This window comes from Notechis scutatus, chromosome 3 (assembly GCF_049901735.1).
Source record: "Notechis scutatus isolate UNSWTSFEM ecotype Mainland chromosome 3, rNotScu1.2, whole genome shotgun sequence".
In the NCBI taxonomy this organism is placed as follows: Eukaryota; Metazoa; Chordata; class Lepidosauria; order Squamata; family Elapidae; genus Notechis; species Notechis scutatus.
The window spans coordinates 100,939,936-100,963,763 of NC_142011.1; the positions used below are offsets into that span (position 1 = coordinate 100,939,936).

At 37.3% G+C, this 23,828-nt stretch overlaps 1 protein-coding gene and 1 long non-coding RNA gene across 2 annotated transcripts in view; one reads left to right on the top strand and one right to left on the bottom strand.

Annotated features, from left to right (window-relative positions):
* The first annotated feature begins 585 nt into the window (after positions 1 to 585).
* PTGS2 (prostaglandin-endoperoxide synthase 2) lies at positions 586 to 12,072 on the top strand. The gene is made up of 10 exons (XM_026669285.2): positions 586 to 776; positions 2,262 to 2,378; positions 2,796 to 2,939; positions 4,447 to 4,590; positions 5,491 to 5,672; positions 6,315 to 6,398; positions 6,630 to 6,876; positions 7,623 to 7,909; positions 8,741 to 8,888; positions 9,432 to 12,072. Exons 1-10 carry the CDS (start codon positions 725 to 727, stop codon positions 9,833 to 9,835), a joined length of 1,809 nt encoding a protein of 602 aa, XP_026525070.1. The 5' UTR covers positions 586 to 724; the 3' UTR covers positions 9,836 to 12,072.
* A 3,296-nt stretch (positions 12,073 to 15,368) lies between these two features.
* The window catches only part of LOC148131302 (uncharacterized), a 76,786-nt gene continuing 68,326 nt past the window's right edge, over positions 15,369 to 23,828 (bottom strand). The window contains exon 5 of the long non-coding RNA XR_015748349.1: positions 15,369 to 15,829. This is a non-coding gene — a long non-coding RNA (uncharacterized LOC148131302). The remainder of the gene's footprint in view (positions 15,830 to 23,828) is intronic.

Consider the following 23,828-nt stretch of genomic DNA (forward strand, 5'->3'; position numbering starts at 1 on the left):
CTGAGGATGATGAAGAGAAGCGAATGAGGCGAAGAGCAGCGACGGAGCAAAGGCTGCCCCGGTCCCTTGAAGGGCAAGTAAAGCTTGAGGCAAACGTAGAAAAAGCCTTCGGATCAACGAAGGGACGCTCTCTAGGCACGAGAGAGCGATTCCGAGCGAGGATTTCGAACGCAGCAGACGGCAGCCCCAAACTGGGCGTGCGAAGTCGACGACAAACAAAACTTCGGCTTTCCCTAGCGCCCCGAAGGAGGGCTTGACTCTCCCCGCGGCGAGCCGGGGGAAGGGGGACGCGGGAGGGAGGTGAGGTGGCGCGTTCGTTGAGTGCGTTTCTCAAGTCTTCCCACTTGCAACTTTTTTTTTTTTCACCACCCCACCACCACCCACACACCCCTGGATTTGGCAGCCGCTCGGAGAGGAGGAGGGGAAGCTTACTTTGATGGAAATCACCTGAGGAAAATCCCATCCCAAAACAAGTATTCCACCCTATACCCAATTTGCGTATGAAGGGCGGTCCCCGGAAGCCTTCCGGGAAGGACTTGAGTCACCGAAGGAGCATAAAGGCCGAAGGAGATCCGGATCGCATCCAGAGTCACGCCGAGCTTAATAGTTTTCGCGCGGCGGTGACGGAGAAACTTCCCCTGAGTAGGAAAGTTCAGGAGAAGTTAAGGAGTTAAGGACAAGTTAAGTGGACGCCGACTTGGCTGTTTTCTACCCAAAATTGGACATGGTTGTTCCAGCCCTGTTTTTATTTTCTCTCTTGGCTTTCAGTCAAGCAGGTTAGTATTGCTATTTTTTTTTTTTTTTTTGGACGATTTTTTTCTTCTTTCCCTATTGTTGGCTTTCTCTTTTGACGTCTACCAAAGCTTTCCAAGGGCATGGTTTTTATTTTATTTTTAATTTCACTCCTGATGACTTTTAACTTTATGCAGAAATAAAGGTTGAGGGAGTCTCTTACCTTTTTAAAAAAGGGGGTACAAAGGGTTGTTTGATGGCAAGTGCCACAGAATGTCGATCCTAAAATGTACAAGTGAACTTGATATTTAGTGGGATTTGCTCAAGTGTAAATAGGTATACCGGGTTTGGGGAATTCACGATTTTTATAGATGCAGGGCTCAGCCCTGTGAGAAAGATGCATTTTCTGTTATTTAAATATCTTTCTGACATAACAAAATTGCTAATTTTCTGACAAAATATGTTAAAAGTAGAAATGGAAATGTTTCTGGAAGAGGATGCAACAAGGAGTAACAAACACAGCTTTTTCCTCATATTTCCTGACCCTTTGAATCTCTATTTTAATATGTTTGGCACATATTGGTGTGAGAAATGTTACCCAGCCAAGAGCTATCTCAACAGAATACAGATAGGTGCTTGACTTTCTTAAGCAGCCTGTGATCCTTTCTTATTGGGAGACTAAACTATGGTTGTCCCGCATCATTTTCTGCACCCCTAAGTTAGCTTGGCTTCCTCTGATGTGGTTGGGAGACACTGTCCTCCCCACTAGTGCTGAAATTAATATTCAGCCGTTTTATCTATTTCACTACAGTGCATAGAGCTCAACGGTAGATGATAAGCATTTCATAACAAAACTTCCAGGATCAATTGTTGGCATCTCAAATAAGGCTGCAAAGTTCTTTAGAGGAAAAGTCTCAATAGCACTAACTAGCCCCTTTCTGGAGCCAGTATGATATAATGGTTAACATTTTAATCTCTAGTGAGGAAAAATCCAACTTCAAGTCCATCCTCAATCATGGCAACTTCCTGGGTGATTTTGGGCAAGTTATGCTCCCTTACCGCAACTGTGTTGGGGATGGGGACAAGATTGGAAAAAGATAGGAAGATAGGAAGAAATGTATACCATCTAATGTTCCTAAAGGCGAGGCAGAATGTAAATCTAAAACATATCATCTTAATACAACTATCAGTGGAAAAGCAAAGCATGGTCAAGTATTTAATAATGTAGCTTACAACTCACAGTCTATGGTAGCCTTCTCCTCCCCCTTCTTCAGTCACAAACCACTTTTGGGACCTTTTGGTATTTTGACATTTTAAATATTGGCTGCTGAAACTAGTTATCCCGTGGCTTTTTGTGCCTTGGATGAGGTTTGTCAATCTCAAAGGTGTAGCAAAATGCTTCATAAATCAAATGTGATATGATGGTATTGAATGAGAAGGATTTATGTATTTGCACGGATGGAACTAATTTAATGGGACTTTACAGGATTTTAGCTCAAACTGCTTCATATGTTTTAATTCTATTTTAGCCAATCCTTGCTGTTCAAATCCATGCCAAAATCGAGGTTTTTGCATGACGAAAGGTTTTGATCAATATGAATGTGACTGTACACGGACTGGTTTTTATGGAGAAAATTGCACTAAACGTATGTATTTCTGAAAATATTATAATTGATATAATGAACTTATTTAAAAATAGCATAACCTTTATAGAATATGGCTGGGCAGATTAAAGATAGACTTCTTTTTAAGTGTCTGAAAATATGATTCCTATCAATGTAGCCTAAGGCAGTGTTCAGTGGTAAAGTTGTACTATATTTAAAGGTTAAGGGAGGTATGTTGGGAAGGTTTTAATCATTTGTAATTAAGCAAACAAAATACATAGGCTCAAGCCTACAGTCTATAACTTTCATGAATGTCATGATGATGTTGACAAATCAAAGATGCATTTCTTTTCAACTAATCTGCGAAAGAAATATTGAGAAATGCTGGTGTAGATAGTACTAAATTACTGTATATCATGCAACCACTTAATACATTTTGTTTTTATACTTTTTATGCAGCGGAATTTTATACTTGGCTCAGACTTAAGTTGAAGCCTTCTCCAGACACAGTACACTATATACTCACACACTTCAAAGGTATCTGGGATATAATCAACAACATTCCATTCCTCCACAATGCCATAATGAGATACATTCTAATGTGTAAGTCTTCCAAGTCTATTACATTGCTTGTACTGGCTAATCTTGTTTTTGTATACTTGGAAATTAGACTTATTGCAATTCAGTGAGTTTCTTAAATCTTGAGTTCCTTAAGTAAGGAAGGTTGTAATCCTAATCATATCTGTAGCAATTTCTCCCCTTTAGAGCGTTTATGCATTGATTAAAATTCTAATAAAAAACTGATCGTGGCATTTGACAAAGTTACAGGAAATTGAAATTCTGTTTTTTTTTTATATGTTTGATATAATTTATCATTTTTTAAGCCACCCAGACTCGCTGCAACAGTGATATGGGTGGCATAAAATTTTTAATAAATAATAAATGGTCCTCTTTAAATAGAATGTTAAGTAAATATTTATAAATCTTAAGAAGAAACAAAAATAGAAAAGAAAAATACAAGTATAGTAAAAAAAAACCATACATAAAGTAGTGACTTCATCATATCTAGTATAAACAACTAAAGTTATCACCTTCTCTTAAAATATACCAATGGTCTCTTCTTCCCATATCTTATTTCTTATCTATAAATCAATTCTTAAAGCCTTATCCCTTCAATCCTGGTCAGCAAAATTCCATTAAGGATTAACAGAGATAACACACACACACACACACACACACACACACACACACGTGTGTGTGTGTGTGTGTGTGTGTATAACCTTCCTCAAATAAACAAATCCTTTTATTTCTAGCAATCTTGATAGTTAGTCCATTCAAATAACATTCTAGAACTTATTTCTTTTTATTATTCTTTGCCCTTTCTCACCAAAGGAGCCACAAGTAGTACAAAAATCCAGTTTACTAGCACCTCTTCATTCTAGTGAAGTCATGGGCTCCATTTTTCAGAGTCCTGTCTTCAATTTGCATTTTTCTTTCCTGGAAATGAAAAATAAAACTGCTGTTAAAACTCTTATAAATTAGGCCAGGAGGAAGTCTGAAAAATAAACAGTATTTAAACTCTAGCAACATTTATAGACTAAGTGCTTGAACTGAGTCTGAATCAGTGCATCTAAATAAAATCTATTAGCATAATATGTGAGTACAGAATATCCTGTTCAGTGATTTAAACAACTTCTAGAAGATATTTCTGTAATCCCACACAAAATTATCTGCAGTTGGGTTGAGAAGATATGTACAGTCTCTGTGTATTATCAAGAAATATACAGCTGGTAGAAGAAGGTTTAGTGTGTTGCCAATTGCTTTCCCTTTGGATTTTTTCCTCTGGAATTAAGATAATTAGTAATAATGTCTGAAACCTATTTAAGCCCCTTTATAAAATTGTAAGATATTATATCTAATTTACTGACAGCAAAACTGAGGCTGAACAACTGCATTATTGAAACTTGGAAAGTTAAGAGAGATGAAACCAAAATCTATTTTTTTCATCTTATTGGGACATACTTTTAAAAATTTATGTATGAGATAATGTATGGGTGCTTGTTGCAGGTTGTATAACATTAATACATTTTTTTCTCATTTCCTCTTTTAGCCAGATCCCATTTAATTGAAAGCCCACCAACCTATAATAGCCATCATGGCTTCAAAAGCTGGGAAGTCTACTCCAATCTTTCCTACTATGCTCGAGCTGTTCCACCAGTAGATCATGACTGCCCTACCCCAATGGGTGTGAAAGGTAAGAAGGAAGGCAAATCAGTGCATGAAGACTGGAGGAAAAGTGCTTCATCTCATAAATGAAGTGGAATTGTGATCAAATAACCAAAACTGTGAAGTTATAACATAGATCAGGAAATTATAAGATACAAGACTTTTATTAACAGATATTGCTTCCTCATTGTGTGGCTAGAAGGGACTAACAAGTTGTCATGAAACATAAGTAACAAATACCCACATGGAACTTTAAATATTAGGAAAACTCAGATATTAATATAGAAGATTTTTTTTCCAATGAAATATTATGTCAAACGTGTCAAAGAAATGGGGCATGGGTGACTCTATGAATATATCTGCAGTATTAATCATGGCAACCAAATTCATGTATTTATTTATTTTTCACATTTTTGAACCACCTATTTCATTCAGAGAGACTCTAGATTAGGGGTGACAAACTCACATCATCATGGTGGAGTCATGTGACATATCAGGACTTTTTTCCCCTTTGCTAAACCAGGTGTGGGCATGGCTAACGCATGACATATCTGGCCCATGGGCCGGGAGTTTGACAGCCCTGCTCTAGATGGTGTACAAAACTAAAATATAAGAACACAAAAGTTAAACATTTAAAAAGAGACAGGTATGATTAGTCACTGTTAAAATTAATTGTAAAGCAAAGGGAGAACCATCAGGGCACTAGCCAGCCCCATGGTTGCATGCTCCTGTAGGCTCCCCAAAATTAGTCACCATTTGAAACTAAGGCAAGAGACTAAGACAAGCTGTAGCATAATTACGTAGATCAATTCTAATCTGAAAAAAAGTATTGGAATTCCATTTCAGGAACAAATAGGGATGTTTCAAACTGCAGTTGGCTTTCTTCATCTACAAATGCCAAAAAATAAATGTTTGCTTTATATTTCAGGCAAGAAGGAGCTTCCAGATTCAAAAATGATTGTAGAAAAATTCTTGCTAAGGAGAAAATTCATTCCTGATCCTCAAGGCACAAATGTCATGTTCACCTTCTTTGCCCAGCATTTCACTCACCAGTACTTCAAGACAGATACTCAAAAAGGACCAGGCTTCACAAAAGGTCTTGGACATGGGGTAAGTTTAGTTAGATAAGTTGTAACAAGCAAAAACTTCGTTAAGTGCTGTGATGAGGATAATTATCTTGGAAATACTGGAGAAACATTTCTACTGGAGCAGCAGAAATGCAGCAATAAGTAGTACACTTCCTAGGAAGTCTCTCTCAACTAATCTGTTCCCTTTGGGAAGATTGGCATGTTTTGTCATCTAATCAGTTCCTCAAAGAATTAAGTTGTTTCATTTCATCCATACCGATTAGCTGCGCTACATATATTATTCTTGTATCGATTTTTTAATCCAAAAAAACTGGCTTTGTCATCATCTTCTAAGAGCCAGGAATGTCTTTATGAAAACCATTCACTTTGCATCCTATAAATATAACTTTTATAAATATAGTTAAGCACCTGAAATGTTGAATCCAGCCGAGGTTAATACTGACCGTTTTCAGAATGCTTAGCTTGATTTTGCACAAATGTTGCCTGAGATAATGAGATATTGAAATTCCTTTGATTCAAGGGAATTTGCTCTTTTATTGTCCCTTCTCCCAGTACTGTATCATATAGAGATCTAGAACTTTGTAGGCATTATCCCTGGCTGACATTCACTGTTTGTCTTGTTTAAGGACTGATTCTAACTTTTTGTCTTTTGTTCTGTGAACAGGTTGATCTTAGTCACATCTATGGAGAGACTTTGGACAGGCAAATGAAACTAAGACTTTATAAGGATGGAAAGCTAAAATTTCAGGTGGGTTTGTGTTTCCTGGAGAAATTCCTTCAGTTCTATTTGATGTATTGCTGCCTTATAAAGAAAAGACTATTTCAACTAATGAAAGCAGAAGGCTCAACTCACTAACTTTTCCATCAGCTTACTATTTGAAGTAATATTGAGTAGGCCAGAATTCAATTTTTTTTATAAATTGCATGTATGAAAATTCAATTTTTATTTAGTTTAGTTTTTTTTTTTTTTAAATTACAGATGATTGATGGAGAAATGTATCCACCTACTGTGAAAGAAACTCAAGCAGAAATGATCTATCCACCCCATATCCCAGACCACCTGAAATTTTCTGTAGGACAGGAGGTGTTTGGCTTGGTTCCAGGGCTTATGATGTATGCCACATTGTGGCTCCGGGAACATAATCGGGTCTGTGACATTCTTAAAGGAGAACACCCAGAATGGGATGATGAACGACTATTTCAGACTGCCAGACTAATTTTGACAGGTAATTTAACAAATATTACACATATATCTTTGTGTGAAATCTAAACAATAATATTATTCAGAAATGTAAAGAGGAGGCTCTGTCAGCATCTACATGCTACAGTCGTTAAGTAGACGTTCATTGTATAAAGCTGATGTCTAATGCTGAATTGTGAAGGAGCTTTTGAACAAAAAAGTAAAATTGGATAGATTTCAAGAGTGATCTCAAGTATGCCATCAAAAATGATTTGGGCAGGGTGAGAAACATATAATATGTCTCACTCTCTCAAAATAAAAAGGTGTATCTAGAATAGCTATAGAATTTTCAAAGAAAGGGACCAAATAGCCCACTATGTCAGCCAATAGAAAATAATAAGCTCTGGAACTTTGGGGGAATGATAACGGTTGTAGAAAAGAATATGGGAAGGAATCTTTCTTATTATGATGCATTTTTCCGATATCCATGCAACATATGACAATTAATATGCATTACCTGTCCGAATACCATTTGCTGAAGGAAAACTCCAAAAGATAGTTATTACACCTGTAATCCCTATTTGAACTTCACAGAGCCATGAGAAATATAATGTTAGTCAAGACAGATAATTTCTTAGATTAGCTGGGATTATTTGCTTATTATTTGGCTTATTTACAGTACAGAATTCTGCCAGGCACAAAATAAACCATTTTGGAAAAGTGGGCTTAGGTATTTGGCACTGTCAATGAATCTAAACTGCAATGCTCATTTTATTGTGTATTTTCTTAAAGGAGAAACCATCAAGATTGTGATTGAAGACTACGTGCAACATTTAAGTGGATACCATTTCAAACTGAAGTTTGATCCAGAACTTCTCTTCAACCAGAGATTTCAATATCAGAACAGAATAGCAGCAGAGTTCAATACCCTCTACCATTGGCATCCTCTTCTGCCTGATACCTTTCATATCCAAAACCAAGAATATACGTACCAGCAGTTCATGTATAACAATTCCATTATGTTAGATCATGGCCTTTCTCACATGGTGCAGTCTTTCTCCAAACAAAGGGCTGGAAGGGTAAGACTCTTCTCTCCTCTGTCTTCCGCCTTGATCAAAATTGCATTTCAACTGACACGAGGAAACAGACATTTATTTATGTATGCATCTAAACTTCCCAACTTCTATAATAGCATAGCTGTCCTTTGTTAAATCACTGCCATATCTAAAAACCTTTGAAGAACAGAAAAAGAACAGCTCTTTTGATACTTGGTCTGATACTATCTGAAATTTTAATTGAGATAGCTAGATGATTCAATCTTATGCTACATATTGAGAATGGCCTTTATATGTAGCATATGCAACAGAGGTCAGCCAGTAGCCTTATGCCAAAGGACACTATTTCATTGTTTCATGTTAGGAACATAGAAAAGTATCCTCCTTTTATGCAGAGGAGGATGCTCTCAGCTTCTGCTTCAGAACACATGAGGAAATGTTCTATTTGTTTACTCATTCCACATATAAAACTAGATATCCGCTAAAAGAGTTTCAACTATCTGTTGTTTTTAATAAACCAGATCTGAGTATGTGTAAAATCCTAACTCATTTCTCTTTGAAAACTAGACTTTGGTAATTTTCAGGGGTAATGCAAATATGTGACTGAAAGTAGCCAAACCAGTTTAATTTAGAAAATAGACAGTCTTCTTTTATTTTGGTAGTCAAATAAAATATGGGAAATCCATGCCAAACATAACTTATATTATCTTTCCTATTCCATACTTATTTTTCTTTGAGAGCAAGAGATCAATAAGCATAACAACCTTTACATGAATAACACTGTTTTCTCTGGCCTAATATAATTCACACCGTGTCTTTTATTATGATTTTTCATATTATTATTTTTGCCAACAGGTAGCTGGAGGTAGGAATGTTCCTGCTGTAGTGCAGAAAGTAGCTAAAGCTTCAATTGATCAAAGCCGGCAGATGAGGTACCGATCCTTGAACGAATACCGAAAGTTCTTTATGCTGAAACCTTTCACGTCATTTGAAGAACTTACTGGTAAGTCATGGGTGCAAGCAAGCAAGCATGTGTGTACCTCAAAGGTAGATCTTGTGTCCCCAGTCTAAATCTTTGCCTCGCCAACTAAGGAAAGGGTACACAACCTAGAAAGCTTCACTACAGATTGCCATTGAATTATGACTTTTAATCAACGGGGAAATTCACTGAGAGTTGCAAATACACAGACTTATAGTATTAGCTACATTAACTTTAATAATGAAATACCCATCTCTGCAATGGTTTAAAGCAGATTGTGACCCTGGGTTAGGAAGAATTGCACCACTGTTTTTTTAAGGGATGGAGGTAGCAGGTCCATTGGGTTCAACTATCTTCTGTGCTGACTCACCAAGATTAAAATGCAATATTGAAACAATACATTTTATTTTATCAAATTTATAAATAAAAAAATGCACAATGTATCATGTAAAAAACAAAGAGTAAAAATAAGCTAATGATTTCTACTTTTAAAAGAAACATGTACAGTCATCACAGATCAAGAAAAAAGAGTTTCTTTTGTACTGAATACAAATACCTTTATTACAGGTGAAAAAGAAATGGCTGCAGAACTTGAAGAACTTTATGGAGACATTGATGCTATGGAGTTATACCCTGCTCTTCTTATTGAAAAGCCACGTTCTGGAGCCATCTTTGGTGAGACCATGATAGAACTTGGCGCTCCCTTCTCCTTGAAAGGTCTTCTGGGGAATGTCATCTGCTCACCTGAATACTGGAAGCCAAGTACTTTTGGGGGTACAGTGGGCTTTGACATCGTGAATACAGCCTCACTCCAAAGCCTTGTTTGCAATAATGTGAAGGGCTGCCCCGGCACAGCTTTCCATGTCCTCAGCTCTGAAACATTGGCAACAAATAACGTCAGTGCATCCAGCAGGTCGATGGATGAAATCACCCCTGCTGTACTTCTCAAAGAACGGTCAACTGAATTGTAGAGGGGGGTGGGAATCACTATTGGTGTATATTTATTTATTAATTTATTTATATAACAATATTTATTTATATTTCAAACAAAGCTGCCATGGAACTCTGTATATTTTCCTGTGCATTGGCATTTAATTCAGGGCGTCTGACTTGAAGGGGTTCTTGCTTTGGTTCACAGGACAGGTTCTCTTCATTCCTCATTATATCTTCTGTACCTCAATGAGATATGTGAGATATTCCAAAATGGATCAAGAATCACAGTTTTGCTGCTTTAAACACAAACAATTTTGAGTGGTTTTTTTTTCAACATGACATTATGATGGTAAAGCAGGTTAAGTGTTATTAATTCAACACTGAAAAAGGGTTTAACCAGTTAACTTCTTCAAGAAAGGGCCTTACCAAATGAATTGGAAATAGAAAAGTAGGGAGTTATGCACTTTTACAATATTGTTGACCAAAAAAAAATATGATATGTCTAAACTGGACTCTCTGTTAACTGATAGAAAATCAGGGAGCAGAAAATGAATTTTATAGGACAAACCGTAAGATTTTGAAAACAGAATTTTTTGCAACCCAATTTCATTTCCTGCATAGTCTTATCTCAATTAAGCAAAAGAATGATCCTCTTCCCTTAAATAAAAGGCATTGCTTTTTTATTCAGTTCCTATATATTGCCTTACCAAATGAATAGGAACAAGTAACCCCACCAAAAGACAGTTTGTTTTTTAGTGTTTTCGAATCTTTCATCTGAATCCTTTTTTATTTTCAGAAACTGAAAGAAAATTGCCCAATTCCCGTAAAACTCAACTTTTACATTAAACAGTTCAATAGAGTTATCCAATGATCAGACATTGTCATTTTTCTCTTAAATTTGCCATCAGGTTTCCATAGAGTATGTGGTAACTCTCTTTTTATTTTCCTATATCATGGTGGGATAGAGCCTGTCTCCCATAGGGGAGAAGGTGAGTTCTGGATAATCCACTCTTGTTGGATTTCAGCATGATTTTGAAATCTAGAATCTCTCTTTTAGCATTGCACTTTATGCAAAGAAGGCCAGTTCAACATTAACACCTTAACACTACATTTTGTGTAATATTATTGTGAGTGTTCAAGTAGATTATAGATTCTGCAGTTGACTTATAACTTGAAAAAATGCAGTTATTTTGTATTATGTTTGTTAAATGTTAAATATTTTGTGTGGCTGAAGAAATATTGAAATCTAATAGAGTCTAATACGCTACTTGCTAAGAATTTTATCTTTTGGAGGGAAAAAGACCCTTTAGTACACAACTTTGATAGTATTTGTGGAGATTCTTTTTGAAAGATGAAAGGGAAAAATATTGCTGGCTGGAACAAGAAATTTCAGGATCACCAAAGAGTACCATTAGGGTGATCTTCATAAAGTCTTGTTAGTGCTATATCACTGTAACTTACAGAGTAGAATCTCTAACAGATTATGTTGAACTATTTGCATTTTTCTTAAGACAATACAGTCTTACTTAAATTGGTCACCATGTATCTTTAGGTTTCCTGTAGCTATGATTTTTTCTAGTTGTCTTTTCTTCAGCAACATGGTTTCCTGCCCTTTCTTGAACTGAATGTTTAATATTTTCCCTTAGTGCTTCATCTTGATCAGTGTTGCCTCTTTTTATCTGTTTGTCTTTCATTGCTTTGTTTGTTCTTCATACCTTTTATACAGTACTTGTATTATATAAATGCTATATAACTGGTACTACACTGTAAATGCTATGCTGCAGAATCATGCTTTTTCTGCATTTGTTCAATGTATTTATCAAGCAGATTAGTTTGCTTTTATAATAGGTTTCCATTTCTTCTAGGGGAAAAAAAAGATCCCAAGAAAACTAATTTATCTCAGCAAGCTGGTCTTGGTTGGGTGTTTAGATTATAGCTGCTTGAAAGCCAAGATGTTGACTTTTTTTGTATACGATTAAATCTGCTGGATTTGAAGTGTATATTTATTCAATATTTTTACTTAATTCTTCGGTTCCCAGAACATTTTATAAAAACAAGAGACAAAATAATTCAGTTTAACAATTGAACAATTTAAATAAGTTCTATGCAGGAAATAGATTTTTTTTTTTGAATTGTGGCCTTTTAAATGTATTAATGAGAATGAATGTATAATTTATTGATGTAATTATTTAAATTATATTGATATAATTTTAATTATATTTTTTACTTTCACAGTGTGCCTAAAAGTGTCAAAAATAAATTTTAATACTATGCATTTTGAGTTTCTTTTTCTTTTTTTAAAGTATCACAAAAGTGAATTTCAAAATTGATTTTGCAATCACTTAGGAATGGATCGGGAGCCTCTAGTTTGGAAAAGATTTCTAACTTAATGATGAATAAATTTTTCCATGAATTCCACTCAGAAGCTCTGAATGGCACCTCTGTAGATAGAGAAGATTAATTCTAAGTATTAGATGGACATGAAGGATCCACCTCAACTAAACATCTAGAGATAGGTAGTCCACAGTTTGGAAATATGAATTTAAAATGTTTCTACAGACTTCTATTATCCTGTATTATCCATTAAAATCAATTCCCCCAGTAAAGAAGAATCACAACAGCTTTCCAATGCTTGATAAAAGCTGGGTATTATAAACAACATGTATATATCTAAGTGATGTTGTTTAATAATCTACTCAAGGACCTTGGCCAGCAGGTCTGTAAATCCTGGATCCTCTTTCTTCTTTCAAACACAGGAACTTTTGCTGTAAACTTCTGGGAGTTTTCCAGGAATCCACACAGATTTGTTAATATGACTTCTTGTTTCTTTGATACATAAAATCTCATTCATCTTGAAACTTGAATTCATTTGCATCAGCTTTCCTTCTCTAACTGAATTGCAGCTCTCTCCTACCACTAATAGCCCACCAATGGCCAGTTAGGGCTTTGAGGGATCCTTAGTGGTCTCTGAGCTTGGTTGTTTCCTTGAAGATGTTTTATTACCCAAACAATGCTGATGACTAGGGCTGATGATGTTAGTTAGTTTGGGTAATGAAATATTTGCAAGGAAACAGCCTAGTTCAGAGAGCACCAAGGACCTCTCATTTCAATTCTGAGCTATAAATATTCTCCTTTATTGGTTGTTAAGGGCTTTCCTTCAAACTAAAATGGGCCTAAAAAGGAAATACGATCTTTTTTGCCATCACCTATTATCAATTTATCTCTTCCCCCCCACAAAACATCTACAGCTTTTTCACCTTTCCCTCATGTACCCAAAATGTCCCCCAAAAGCCATTGTTGTTGTTTTTTGGGGGGGGGCATTTCTCAGAAACATCAATTTATTTTTATCTTTTTGCCCGACATTTTCTCTTCAGCTTCTAATGGCTGTTTCGGTATCTTGTTTTGGCAATACATTCAGCATTCAAGACAGCCTTTAGTCTTGTCAAATGTGATGCTTTATCAACATTGCTGCCGGAAGAAAGATTTAAAAATACTCCATCTCTAGTGTACCTTGGTCATTCCTTGATGGAAGAATAAAAACCACCTCTCCTAGGTTTCTTTGCTGTCCTGTCATTACAACCAGGCTTGAGGTTTTAATAATATATCTATTAACCAACCAAGCCTCATCATGAAGCAAGAAGAAAAGATATGCATTGTATAATAAGGATTAGGGCATGATTTTGGAAGCAGCAATCAAGTGTATTTCATGTGCTCCTGCAGGAAACAGCTGCTGTTATGCAGACTATGAAGTTCTGTGATAGCAATAGCAATAGACTTATATGCTGCTTCATAGTGCTTTTCAGCCAGGGGTGGGATTCAAATTTTTTAACAACCGGTTCTGTGGGCGTGGCTTAGGTGATGGGCGTGGCTGGGTGATCATGTAACTGGGTGGACATGGCTTGGTGGTCATGTGATTGGCTGGGCGTGGCCAACTCAATATCACTCACATCAAGGCACGCATCTCCTCACCTGGCCTCTCGTGACTGTGGGGATGCTGCAACAGTCATAAGTGTGAAAAATGGTCATAAGTCACTTTTTTCACTGCCATTGTAACTTTAAATGGTCACTCCACACAAGCAAAGTACCAACAAAGGAGGGGAAAAAAACTCCAGAGATGTTCATGAGACAGGAAGTCTAGTCCTGCCAAGAATGTAATAAGGGTTAACGGAGAGGCAGTTTCTGTAAGCAACACTGTTTCCTTCCTGCCTTTCTTACAGGATTAGGCCAGTAATTTCTTCTAACAACTGGTTCTCTGAACTGCTTAGAATGTTAACAACCGGTTCTAGCGAATAGGTGCAAACTGGTAGAATCCCACCCCTGTTTTCAGTCCTCTCAGTTTACAAAGTCAGCATATTGGCCTTACCAATTTGGGTCCTCATTTTACCAACCTCAGAAGGATGGAAGGCTGAGTCAACCTTGAGCTGGTCAAGATCGAACTCTTGGCAGTGGGCAGAGTTAGCCTGCAATACTGACCATTGTGCCATAATAACTTTTATAGGAGTTGGGAAACCAGAGTTGGACACAGTACATTGATTCAGAGGAGGAAATTATTTATTTCCTCTTTGGTGATTTTGAGGAAGGTTTTAAAATTCTGCTCACTGGCTACTGCTGACCATTGCCGTTTCTATTTTTAAATACAGCATGTTTCTGTTGTGTATGAAAGATAGCAAATTGATTGTGATTTCTGTAAACAAAATCAATTTCTCTTTTTTAAAAAACAAATGAACAATCATTTCACCTAAAATTGTCTACTCTCCCTCATAACCCAGGGATTAAAATATCATCCTTCGATTTTGCAGTTATGAAATGGAAAGTACTGCTGAAAACCTTCATATGCAAAACATGTACTTTGTTACTAAGCCATGGTTCTTTTCCCAAGGGGGAATCATGATCCAGTTGATCTAAATGATGCTTCATTTTCCTGAATTAATAACTGAAGTATATTTTCTGTACTAGTAACCAGGTGGATCCCCCTATTTAGATAAAAACAGAGGAAAGCATAGGTGTGCCTTCTTCCTTTGTTTGGACCTGCCCTGTTAGCTAATTATTTTTAACACCCATTCATTTTCTTCTTTTTCTTCTATTTACACATTCCTTTGATTGTGCGTTGAAGGCTGCACCCTTTTCACTCTGCTGAAGAGGAAGCAGGAGTTTGATACTGACTGGCTCAAGATTAACTCAGCCTTCCATCTTTCAAAGGTCAGTAAAATAAGGACCCAGATTGTTGGGGCCAATATGCTGACTCTGTAAAACGTATCACATAACTTCATAGTATGCACAACAACAGTTGTTTGCTGCAGTAGGACGTAAAATACAATTGATAACTGCTTCAATATTCATGATCAAATCTTTGTTATAGGATGCATATCTTTTCTTCTTGCTTCATGATGAAAGGTGTTTTTCTTTTATCTTAACAGATTGTATGAATCAAGGTACCATGATTTCATCAAAAGTTTTTTTTCCCAATTCTTTCTTCTATTAGGTCTTGTCTTCTCTTTTTATATGTACATAATTTTATTAAATTTTAGTTAATGAAATGAACCAAGAATTTCACTAAACTCAATGGAACTTGCATCTTTTAATAAAAATAAAACAGTACAAAATATTTCAGAAGAGATTGATAAAACATTCTAGATTTCATTCCTACTACCCTAAGGTATCCCTTTTTCATAATTCATTATTCATTTCCTTCCTGGCAACAGTTTTACCAAGTTCTTTATTAACAATCACTTTGACATATTGTTTGCCATGTAGTCTCATGTTTGTAGATATTTACTATCTGATTAGAACCCACATGGAAACTTAATGCCATTGCAAACAGAATATTTATACTGCATGGATTCAAACAAAAGTGCTTCAAATTCTAATTTTGTTAGAGAAATTTGGACAAACCCAAGAGTAGGATGGTTGAATCCTCGCTACTGCTTCTGGAAGATATGGGCAAAATTCATGAAGACTCCAATGGCTCCAGATTGACACCTTTTCCTCTTACTGCCACCATTTTCTCTCCTGCTCATTCTTTCCCCTGTTCTCTCTAAGGAAACATGGGGAAAACACATGACTGAATGATAAGTCACAGAAGAATGGGTTTGGGAAGGAGCATGGGAAATGCATAAAAAAATATTCCAGAATCATCCCCTGAATCTCTTGCCATTTTCCTGAGACCTGGAAAGCTACTTCATGTCTTCACTGCCCTTCCAACAGATTTTAAAACCATCATCTGGTTTTAGTGTTGATATATTTCAAATTTATTGGAAAGAGTTGTGTGCTTTCTTTAAATTGCTGTGACTCTGAAGACTTTATGGGAGATATATTTTTCTTTTTCCAATTCCCCTACCTCCTTGAGTTCTTTTTCTCTGCCTCCTTTCCCCTGCCTTTCCCATCTCCCATATCCTCAAAGTTCAACATTACTTTCTGGAATTCAATTTTTTATGACCATTTAGAACTATTCTTTCCCCATAGTGACATGCCACCATCATCAGAGCAATTAAGAAAAATGTCCAGTTACAAAATTGCTAGCCTTCACAACTCTTTAAAAAAAGATAAAGGTTTCCCCCAGTCATGGCCGACTCTAGGGACTGGTGCTCATCTCCATTTCTTAGCCGAGGAGACCAGCATTGTCTGAAGACACTTCCATGGCCATGTGGCCAGCATGACTTCACACTGAAGGTGCATAAATCACTGTTATCTTCCTACTGAAGTGGTACCTATTTATCTACTTGCATTTACATGCTTTCGAGCTGCTAGGTTGGCAGGAGCCTGGAGAAAGTACAGGAGCTCTCTCTGTCATGAAGTACTTGATCTCAAACTGCCAAACTTCTGGTCAACAAGCCCAGTGTCTTCACCACTTGACTGCTGCATGGAAGCTTTTAAATGCAAAGGAATGGTGGCCAAATAACTGGGAAGCTGTTGGAGTAGTTTGGTGCCTTTGTTAATGTTTTGTTATAATGGTCTTTTCTTTACATAGATTCCCAGTTTAAGAACCACCCACTGGACAAATATATGCACATACATGTACTGAAAAACATGGGTAGCATAAGATTGACTTGTTGAATGTAGGGGTGATGGGATTTTTTTATTCCATGATCTGTAGAATTTCAGGAAGAGAAACACAGATTAGATTACTTTGTAAGTACTCTATTTTTGGGCAGCTGAGGGGTAAACACCAGTTAGCTCATGGTGAAGTCACCAAGTTTTCCAAATATTGCACTTTTATTATTATCTGTCTGATATGAAGCAAGCAAAATTGCTCTCATATAGAGCCATTAATATTCATACAAGCTGACCTTCCTGAACCACAGCAGCTCGATTCTGAGACTCTGGAGGTTTTCAGCACCAACTATTGTTAAATTGATGGAGTAAAGGCCTAATTTGTTATTACAATTTGATATGTTCAGGTGAAGAAGCAGAACTATTGCTAGCATTGTAATGAATCACAAGCCATTTGCATGGCTGATAGCTGCATTTGGTTTCATGGTTCCACATTTGTTTTTGCTCTTGTTACATCATGTATGTTGCTCAACAAAGTTGCACCCTGGACAAATAAGACCAAATAATTTGCCTTGTTTTTTTCCTATGGATTTGACATGCTGATCTTAGTTTTGTCTTACTTTGTTCCTCGTTTGATGTGTAGACACTTCTCCTTTTCACTCCTATCATCTCTTTCAAATGAGTCCCATTTACAAGAATGCCAAGCTGTTTCCTTCCTGTATTGTATTTATTTTATGATAGATTTCTTGCTGAAGGATTTTGAAACTCTGTTTCAGAGAACCTGAGGGTTTCATGAGAATTGAGTGGAGTTCTATGAGAAATTAAAGACACTAAAAGATGAACTGGAATGCATCACATTTTCTATCTCTGCAGCTTTGCTTCTTGGTTATGAGATACAGGAAATTTAAAAAAATAATTTAAAAAACTGACAGATTTCAAAGACTGAAAAAAGTTTGAAACCCCCCCCCCAATCTATAGTGGTATAAAGAACAATAACAATAAACTATCAATTTGTGAAGTGATAATATTTCATTTCACAGGCCATTTAAAATCTAAAATCACAATCAGAATGGATTTGACACAGAACCAATTTCACCTTAAAGGAAATATTGGATGCTGCATTTTGAATTGTTGATGAATTTTAAGTATATAGACTAGAAAGAAACCACACCGTTTCCTTTTGGGATGAATCTTAATGTTTTTCCTCTAAGCCTAAGAGAGAAGTCTTCAGTTTCCACATTCCTCCCTTAACTTCTTCTACTTCTATTCCTTCTACAGAAATTAATAGATGACAGTCCTAGCCAGTCTTTTTTAACCGAGAAAACCATGGGGTGCCAACAAAGCAGAATTATACATGAGAATTGAATTGTGGTTGGTAATCCTGGTTTGTGACTAATCACACATTGTCAATCATTCTTTGTCAGACATGCTTGTTAACCAGCAAAATGATTTGCTTCCAAACCAGGGAAGTAGCACCAGAAAAGGAAGAGAGGATAAGAGGATGGCTCATGCAGATACATAACAAAGGGCACTCTGCAGCGCTCCCAGATGCTACTGAACTACAGCTTCCAGCAACTGTGACCTTCTAGATGTGCTCTACAACTACTGTGGTGGTATTAAAGAGGAAGGCAATTGCAGATTATGAGCAATCCTGGAAAAAATTGGTTTTGGATAGCAATATGTACATTTCCAAAATAAATCATATGGGGTACATTAAATAAATAAATAGTCTCAGGGGATCAAAAATAAACAGCAACAGGAGCCTTGATGCCTTCAATATGAGTTTGAGAATAATAAAAATCCTCTGGATTTCTAAAGGCAATGACTTTGGGTCAGCAAGTATTTCCTGGAATCTCTCTCTGTAATACAAATTTGACAGGAAGGCAATTTATATCCAGAATGTACCAACAAGAACAGGGCCTCTGCTCACCAGTGTATGCTCAACTTCCCTATAACTTCTCTGACATTTTTTTTCACACAACTTTAAATGTGTAGCTTGAGCCAAATATCCGTGTTTTGCGTCAGCCAAGCATCTGCCACTGCAAGCTTCATTCATTAAAGCCACTCATGTGTACAATTCCATAACTGAGAATAATATATATCAGGGAGCTAATCAGTTCTTTATTATTAATACGTAACTCAGTGACACAAGAAATATCACACTGTGGAATTTAAACAGCTTTTTAAAAAGCCTATTATCTTCCCCAAGAGAAATCTGCAAGTCTTTCTACTTTTTAAAATAATGTTAAAAATGTTTACCAGCCTCCCTCCACCATGCTTCAGATTTGCATTATTATTATAATATAGTAATCATAACGTACTTTATTAGGTTAATTCTGCAGAAGAAAAAATACCAGAATCCTGATTTTTTTCAAGATTTAGCATTATTCAGGATTTACTGGATACCCCATAATGAATAAGTGGAATGAGTCACAAGGTGAACTTTTCTTTTTTGTAATTGTAGACTGCTGAGAAATATTGATAAAAGTCAAAGAGCAGTAAGAATGCATGAGAAAATATCTATGTCTAAATTCTCAAGCTTTCAAAGAGTGCCATCAAATAATCTCTTACCTAATTCTTTGAAAGAGATATCCCATCTCTCACAATTACTTACAAATGAAGAACTGGTAGTAGTTTTTAATTTACCTTTATTCATTCTTATTGAAGAATGCTTGGCTCTTGTAATAATGTTTAATTATACAAGTAAATCCCATTAAAGACAAACGGCATTCATACATCAGTCAGATACTGGATTTGGTGTCTCACACAGATCCCTCATAGATCTGAACCCATAGTAATTCCCTCCCTTCCTGTACAAATTGCCTTAGTAAGATTAAAGAACCAACCCTACATTTCATTCAAGTCCATATATTCAATAGCTGTGGTGGAGTCTGAATGCTCCGAACGATTCATATGTTCTTTGCATTTAGACAGCTTCAGGTGGAGAAGAACTAAAAGGATTTCATCCCAGCAGCGGTGGGTTTCAAAAAGTTTTTCTACTGGTTCAGTATGAGTGCACATGCAGTGTTTGCAACTCATCTTCTGCTGCAAACCCTGTATGTAAAACAACTTACGCGCGGCAATCAGCTGTGCCGCGTGAAACAGCTGAGGTTGAAAAGCAAGAAATAAGGGTCAGTGTAGAGCCGGGGCAGGTGGGAGCCGGGGCCCAGCAGCTGATCATCAGAGCGAACCAGTTTGCTCACAGATGATCCTCAGAGTTAATGGTTCAGCTGAACCGGTAGAATACCACCACTGCATTCCAGCCTTTTTAAGCCTTTCCATTTACCATAGACCTACATTGAAAGAACAGTTCTTTTTCAGAAAATTAATCCAGTCCATGGCTCTAAACAGTTTGTTTTCATTTACTAAGCAAGTAAACAACAGAGTTCTATTTTCTGTTTCTGTTTCTGTTTAAGAACTAAATCTGATTAGCTTCGGAGTAACTTGGAGACAATGATATTATTTACAGAGCTCCATAATTGGCCCTTGAAATAGCATTGATAGTCTGCTGCAGATCCTGAATGTTTGATACAATGATGCATAAATATATGATTTATACATAAGACAAACTTCTGAAATACATTAAATAGGGAGGAAGTACCGCTGTACAAACAAACATTATATTTCTGCCACTGCAGAGAAGTTGATCTGGCTGGTGAAATTAGGTAGAAAGCCTAAAGGGTCTAAGAGGAGAAGACACGACAAAGCCTATCGACTGTTCAGTTCTGAAATTTGCAAGGAAAATGAATGTTGTTATAATGTATCTAGACAGAAAACCTCCAATACTGCTAAATCAATGAGATTTATGAAGGAAAGATAGATTAGTTAGCCATTACATAACAAATCAAGGCAAGAGGCCTAGCAGGAAATAAAGAACTTCAAAAGCTCCAAGTCAGTCTTGTAAGCTAAGATCCTCCAGTATTGGGCCAAAAGGATTAGTATGTCAGCAGTACACAACTGATGGTTTAGGGCAGGGGTCTCCAACCTTAGCAACTTTAAGACTTGTGGACTTCAACTCACAGAATTCCTCAGCCAGCTTTGAAATCCACAAGTCTTAAAGTTGTTAAGGTTGAAAGCCCCTGGTTTAGGTAGCTCACTCAAATCTTTAACATTTAACTTTTCCACAGCTATGTGGATGATTTGATTTTTCACTACGGAAATGGAGACTTTGTCAGAATTTTATTGTCTAAGAATGATGAAAAGCTAACATGGGGAATATTCCAAGGAAGGAATCAACCCCATTCTTATCACGTTTCTACCCACACTAAACAGTACAAAGTTCAACAACATCAGAGCTAACACCAACCTCGGAACTGAATTAGGGAAATTGCAACATTTAGTACAAGAGAGGAAATCACTCTTCCTCACGATTTCTTAGCTTCCCTAAAAAGAAAGAACAGAATATGAAATAACTTGTACCAAATCAGAGTACATTAACCCCTGGTGGGCTAACCTCTCTGGCTGTATTAAAAATGTTACGCCCCTGTGGAGCATGGAGAAGATAATCTGCTGATGCTGCCATGCAGAAAGAGAACATCAGACAGAAAAAGTGGGTGTTTTTTAATCAAAAGTCCAGTAATATTTCAGTAACTGAGGCCAAATAGAATAGTCACTTAGTCAAAGCATGCAGAGTTAATGGGGTTCAGCCTTTGTTCATACACAAAACTGAAAATTATACTGTAATTCTCAAATATTTCCCAAATTTCCTGCAAATATCTGCCCCAGGGAAATAATTACTTACAGGGAAATAATTCTTGCTTAAAAGAGATGTGACGAAAGGAGAAGTCTTCTTATTTTTTTTTAAACCACAAACATTGCACTTTGTTCAAATGTTGTGGCGCAATAGCAAATCATTCTGCAATCGCTTTTGTGCATGGGCAATGTGGAAAGCAGCACTATCCTTCAAACAACCTTTTTTTTTTTTTACAAAAACAGTTTGGCAGAGAACGCATGTGGTTAGCTGGTTTTCAATGTACACAAAAGGACATTTTCTGCCATATAATTGTGATGACCCAGGGTATATCAGAAATATACCAAAATCCAAACCGTAACTGAAAATCCTTTAATGCCTTCAACTTGGCTTCACTGTTAAATTGTTCACAATGGAGGTTCAAAATAAAATTTAAAGGCAAGAAACAGTTCACAGTCAAAGAGCCAATAACGAAGCAGAAACCAAAAACAAACCGTATTAAATCAAGTCCCTCGATAGACTAGGATAAATAATTGCCAGCTTCAGAAAGATAACCAGGAACAGTCCACTGGAAGAACACCAACCAAGATAAACCTTCCTGAAAACTAAAACACTTAATTGTCTCCAGTGTCTGTTAGCAGGCAGGCCGACACTCTTATGCAAATCTCCCACCTGCAACCCATTAAGAGGATCATGGCCCTCTCCTCCTGAGTAGACCATGTTTTACCCTGACCCTATTCTCCCTGCTTGCCCTAGGATGGATAGGGGATGGGCCTGGGTCCTCCTCTGACTGCTCAACCAGTCTCTGCCCTTCCCCAGCCTTCTCCACCACCTCTGGAGCCACACTTCCACTCCCTGTTGACTCTTCCTCCTCTTCCTCAGAGCCGAGTTTTTCGGCTTCTCAGAGTGAATTATAGGCAGGGGTGGGAATTCTACCAGTTTGCACCTATTCGCTAGAACCTGTTAACATTCTAAGCAGTTCAGAGAACTGGTTGTTAGAAGAAATTACTGGCCTAATCCTGTAAGGAAGGCAGGAAGGGAACATTCTGGTGTTGCTTACAGAAACTGCCTCTCCATTAACATTCTTGGCAGGACTAGACTTCCTGTCTCAGGAACATCTCTGGAGTTTTTTTCCCTTCCTTTGCTGGTACTTTCTTGTGTGGAGTGACCATTCAAAGTTACAATGGCACTGAAAAAAGTGACTTATGACCATTTCTCACCCTTACGACTGTTGCAGCATCCCCACAGTCTTGAGAAGCCAGGCAAGGAGATGCATGCCTCGATGTGAGTGATGTTGAGTTGGCCACATCCAGCCAATAACATGACCACCAAGCCATATCCACCCAGTCATATGACCACCAAGCCACGCCCACCACCTAAGCCACAACCACAGAACCGATTGTTAAAAAATCTGAATCCCACCCCTGATGATAGGCCCGTTTTGTCACTTCCTGTAATACCGGAAGTGATGAAACGGGCCTATAATTCAGTCTGAGAAGCCTTGCAGAGGCTTTTTCTAAGCCTCTGGGAGGCCAAAAATGGCCTCAAACCAGCCAAAAAATCAGCTGTGAGGCACAGTGCAGGTAAGGGGGTGGGGTGGGGGATTGCGAGCGCATGCGCAGGGTGCATGGAGAGAGGGGGCACACATTGCATGTGAGTGCGCTGCGCTGATGCGCTCACAATTTTTGGCACAGGAGCCCAAAAAGGTTAGCCACTACTGTCCTATACCATTTCAAACAAATAGTTGTCCAATCTCTTCTTAAAAATCTCCAGTGATGGAGCACCCACAATTTTGGGAGGTAAGCCATTCCACTGGTTCATTGTTCTCATTGTCAGGAAATCTCATCCTTAGTTCTACGTTGCTTCTCTCCTTGATTAGTTTCTATCCATTACTTCTTCTGCCTTTGGTTGCTTTGGAGAATAAGTTGACACCCCTCTTCCTTGTGGCGGCAACTCAAACATTGGGAAGGATTCTTTTTTGAGGGGGGGGATAATTTGAAAAGGCAAAACTTAAAGAATAAGAAACCCCCCCACCCCCCCCACACACACATTTTCCATGTCAATGTGGCTTGATGGTACATAGTAGATGATTCCAGTTGAATTTTGTCAAAATACCTCATTCATGTTTATGTAGGCAACTTTCTGGTCAGTTTGTTTTCTCCTGTGTAATACCCATTCTTTGTAATACCCATTTGTTAAGACCCATTCTCTTTTCTTTCAATGTCAGCCATCTTTATTTCATGAACCGGCACATTTTAGAGCTGAATCTTTCTCACCAAAGGAGCAGCAATTGACGTCATGATTGCCAATCATTAATTCATCAGATTGCAAGCACATTGTGCAATTATTCT

Excerpts from the sequence above, each read along its gene's own strand:
- PTGS2 (XM_026669285.2), top strand. The coding sequence starts at position 725 with ATGGTTGTTCCAGCCCTGTTTTTATTTTCTCTCTTGGCTTTCAGTCAA. Across the intron at positions 777-2,261 it reads CTTGGCTTTCAGTCAAGCAG|CCAATCCTTGCTGTTCAAAT; the intron begins GTTAGTATTGCT and ends ATTCTATTTTAG. Across the intron at positions 7,910-8,740 it reads CCAAACAAAGGGCTGGAAGG|GTAGCTGGAGGTAGGAATGT; the intron begins GTAAGACTCTTC and ends TTTTGCCAACAG.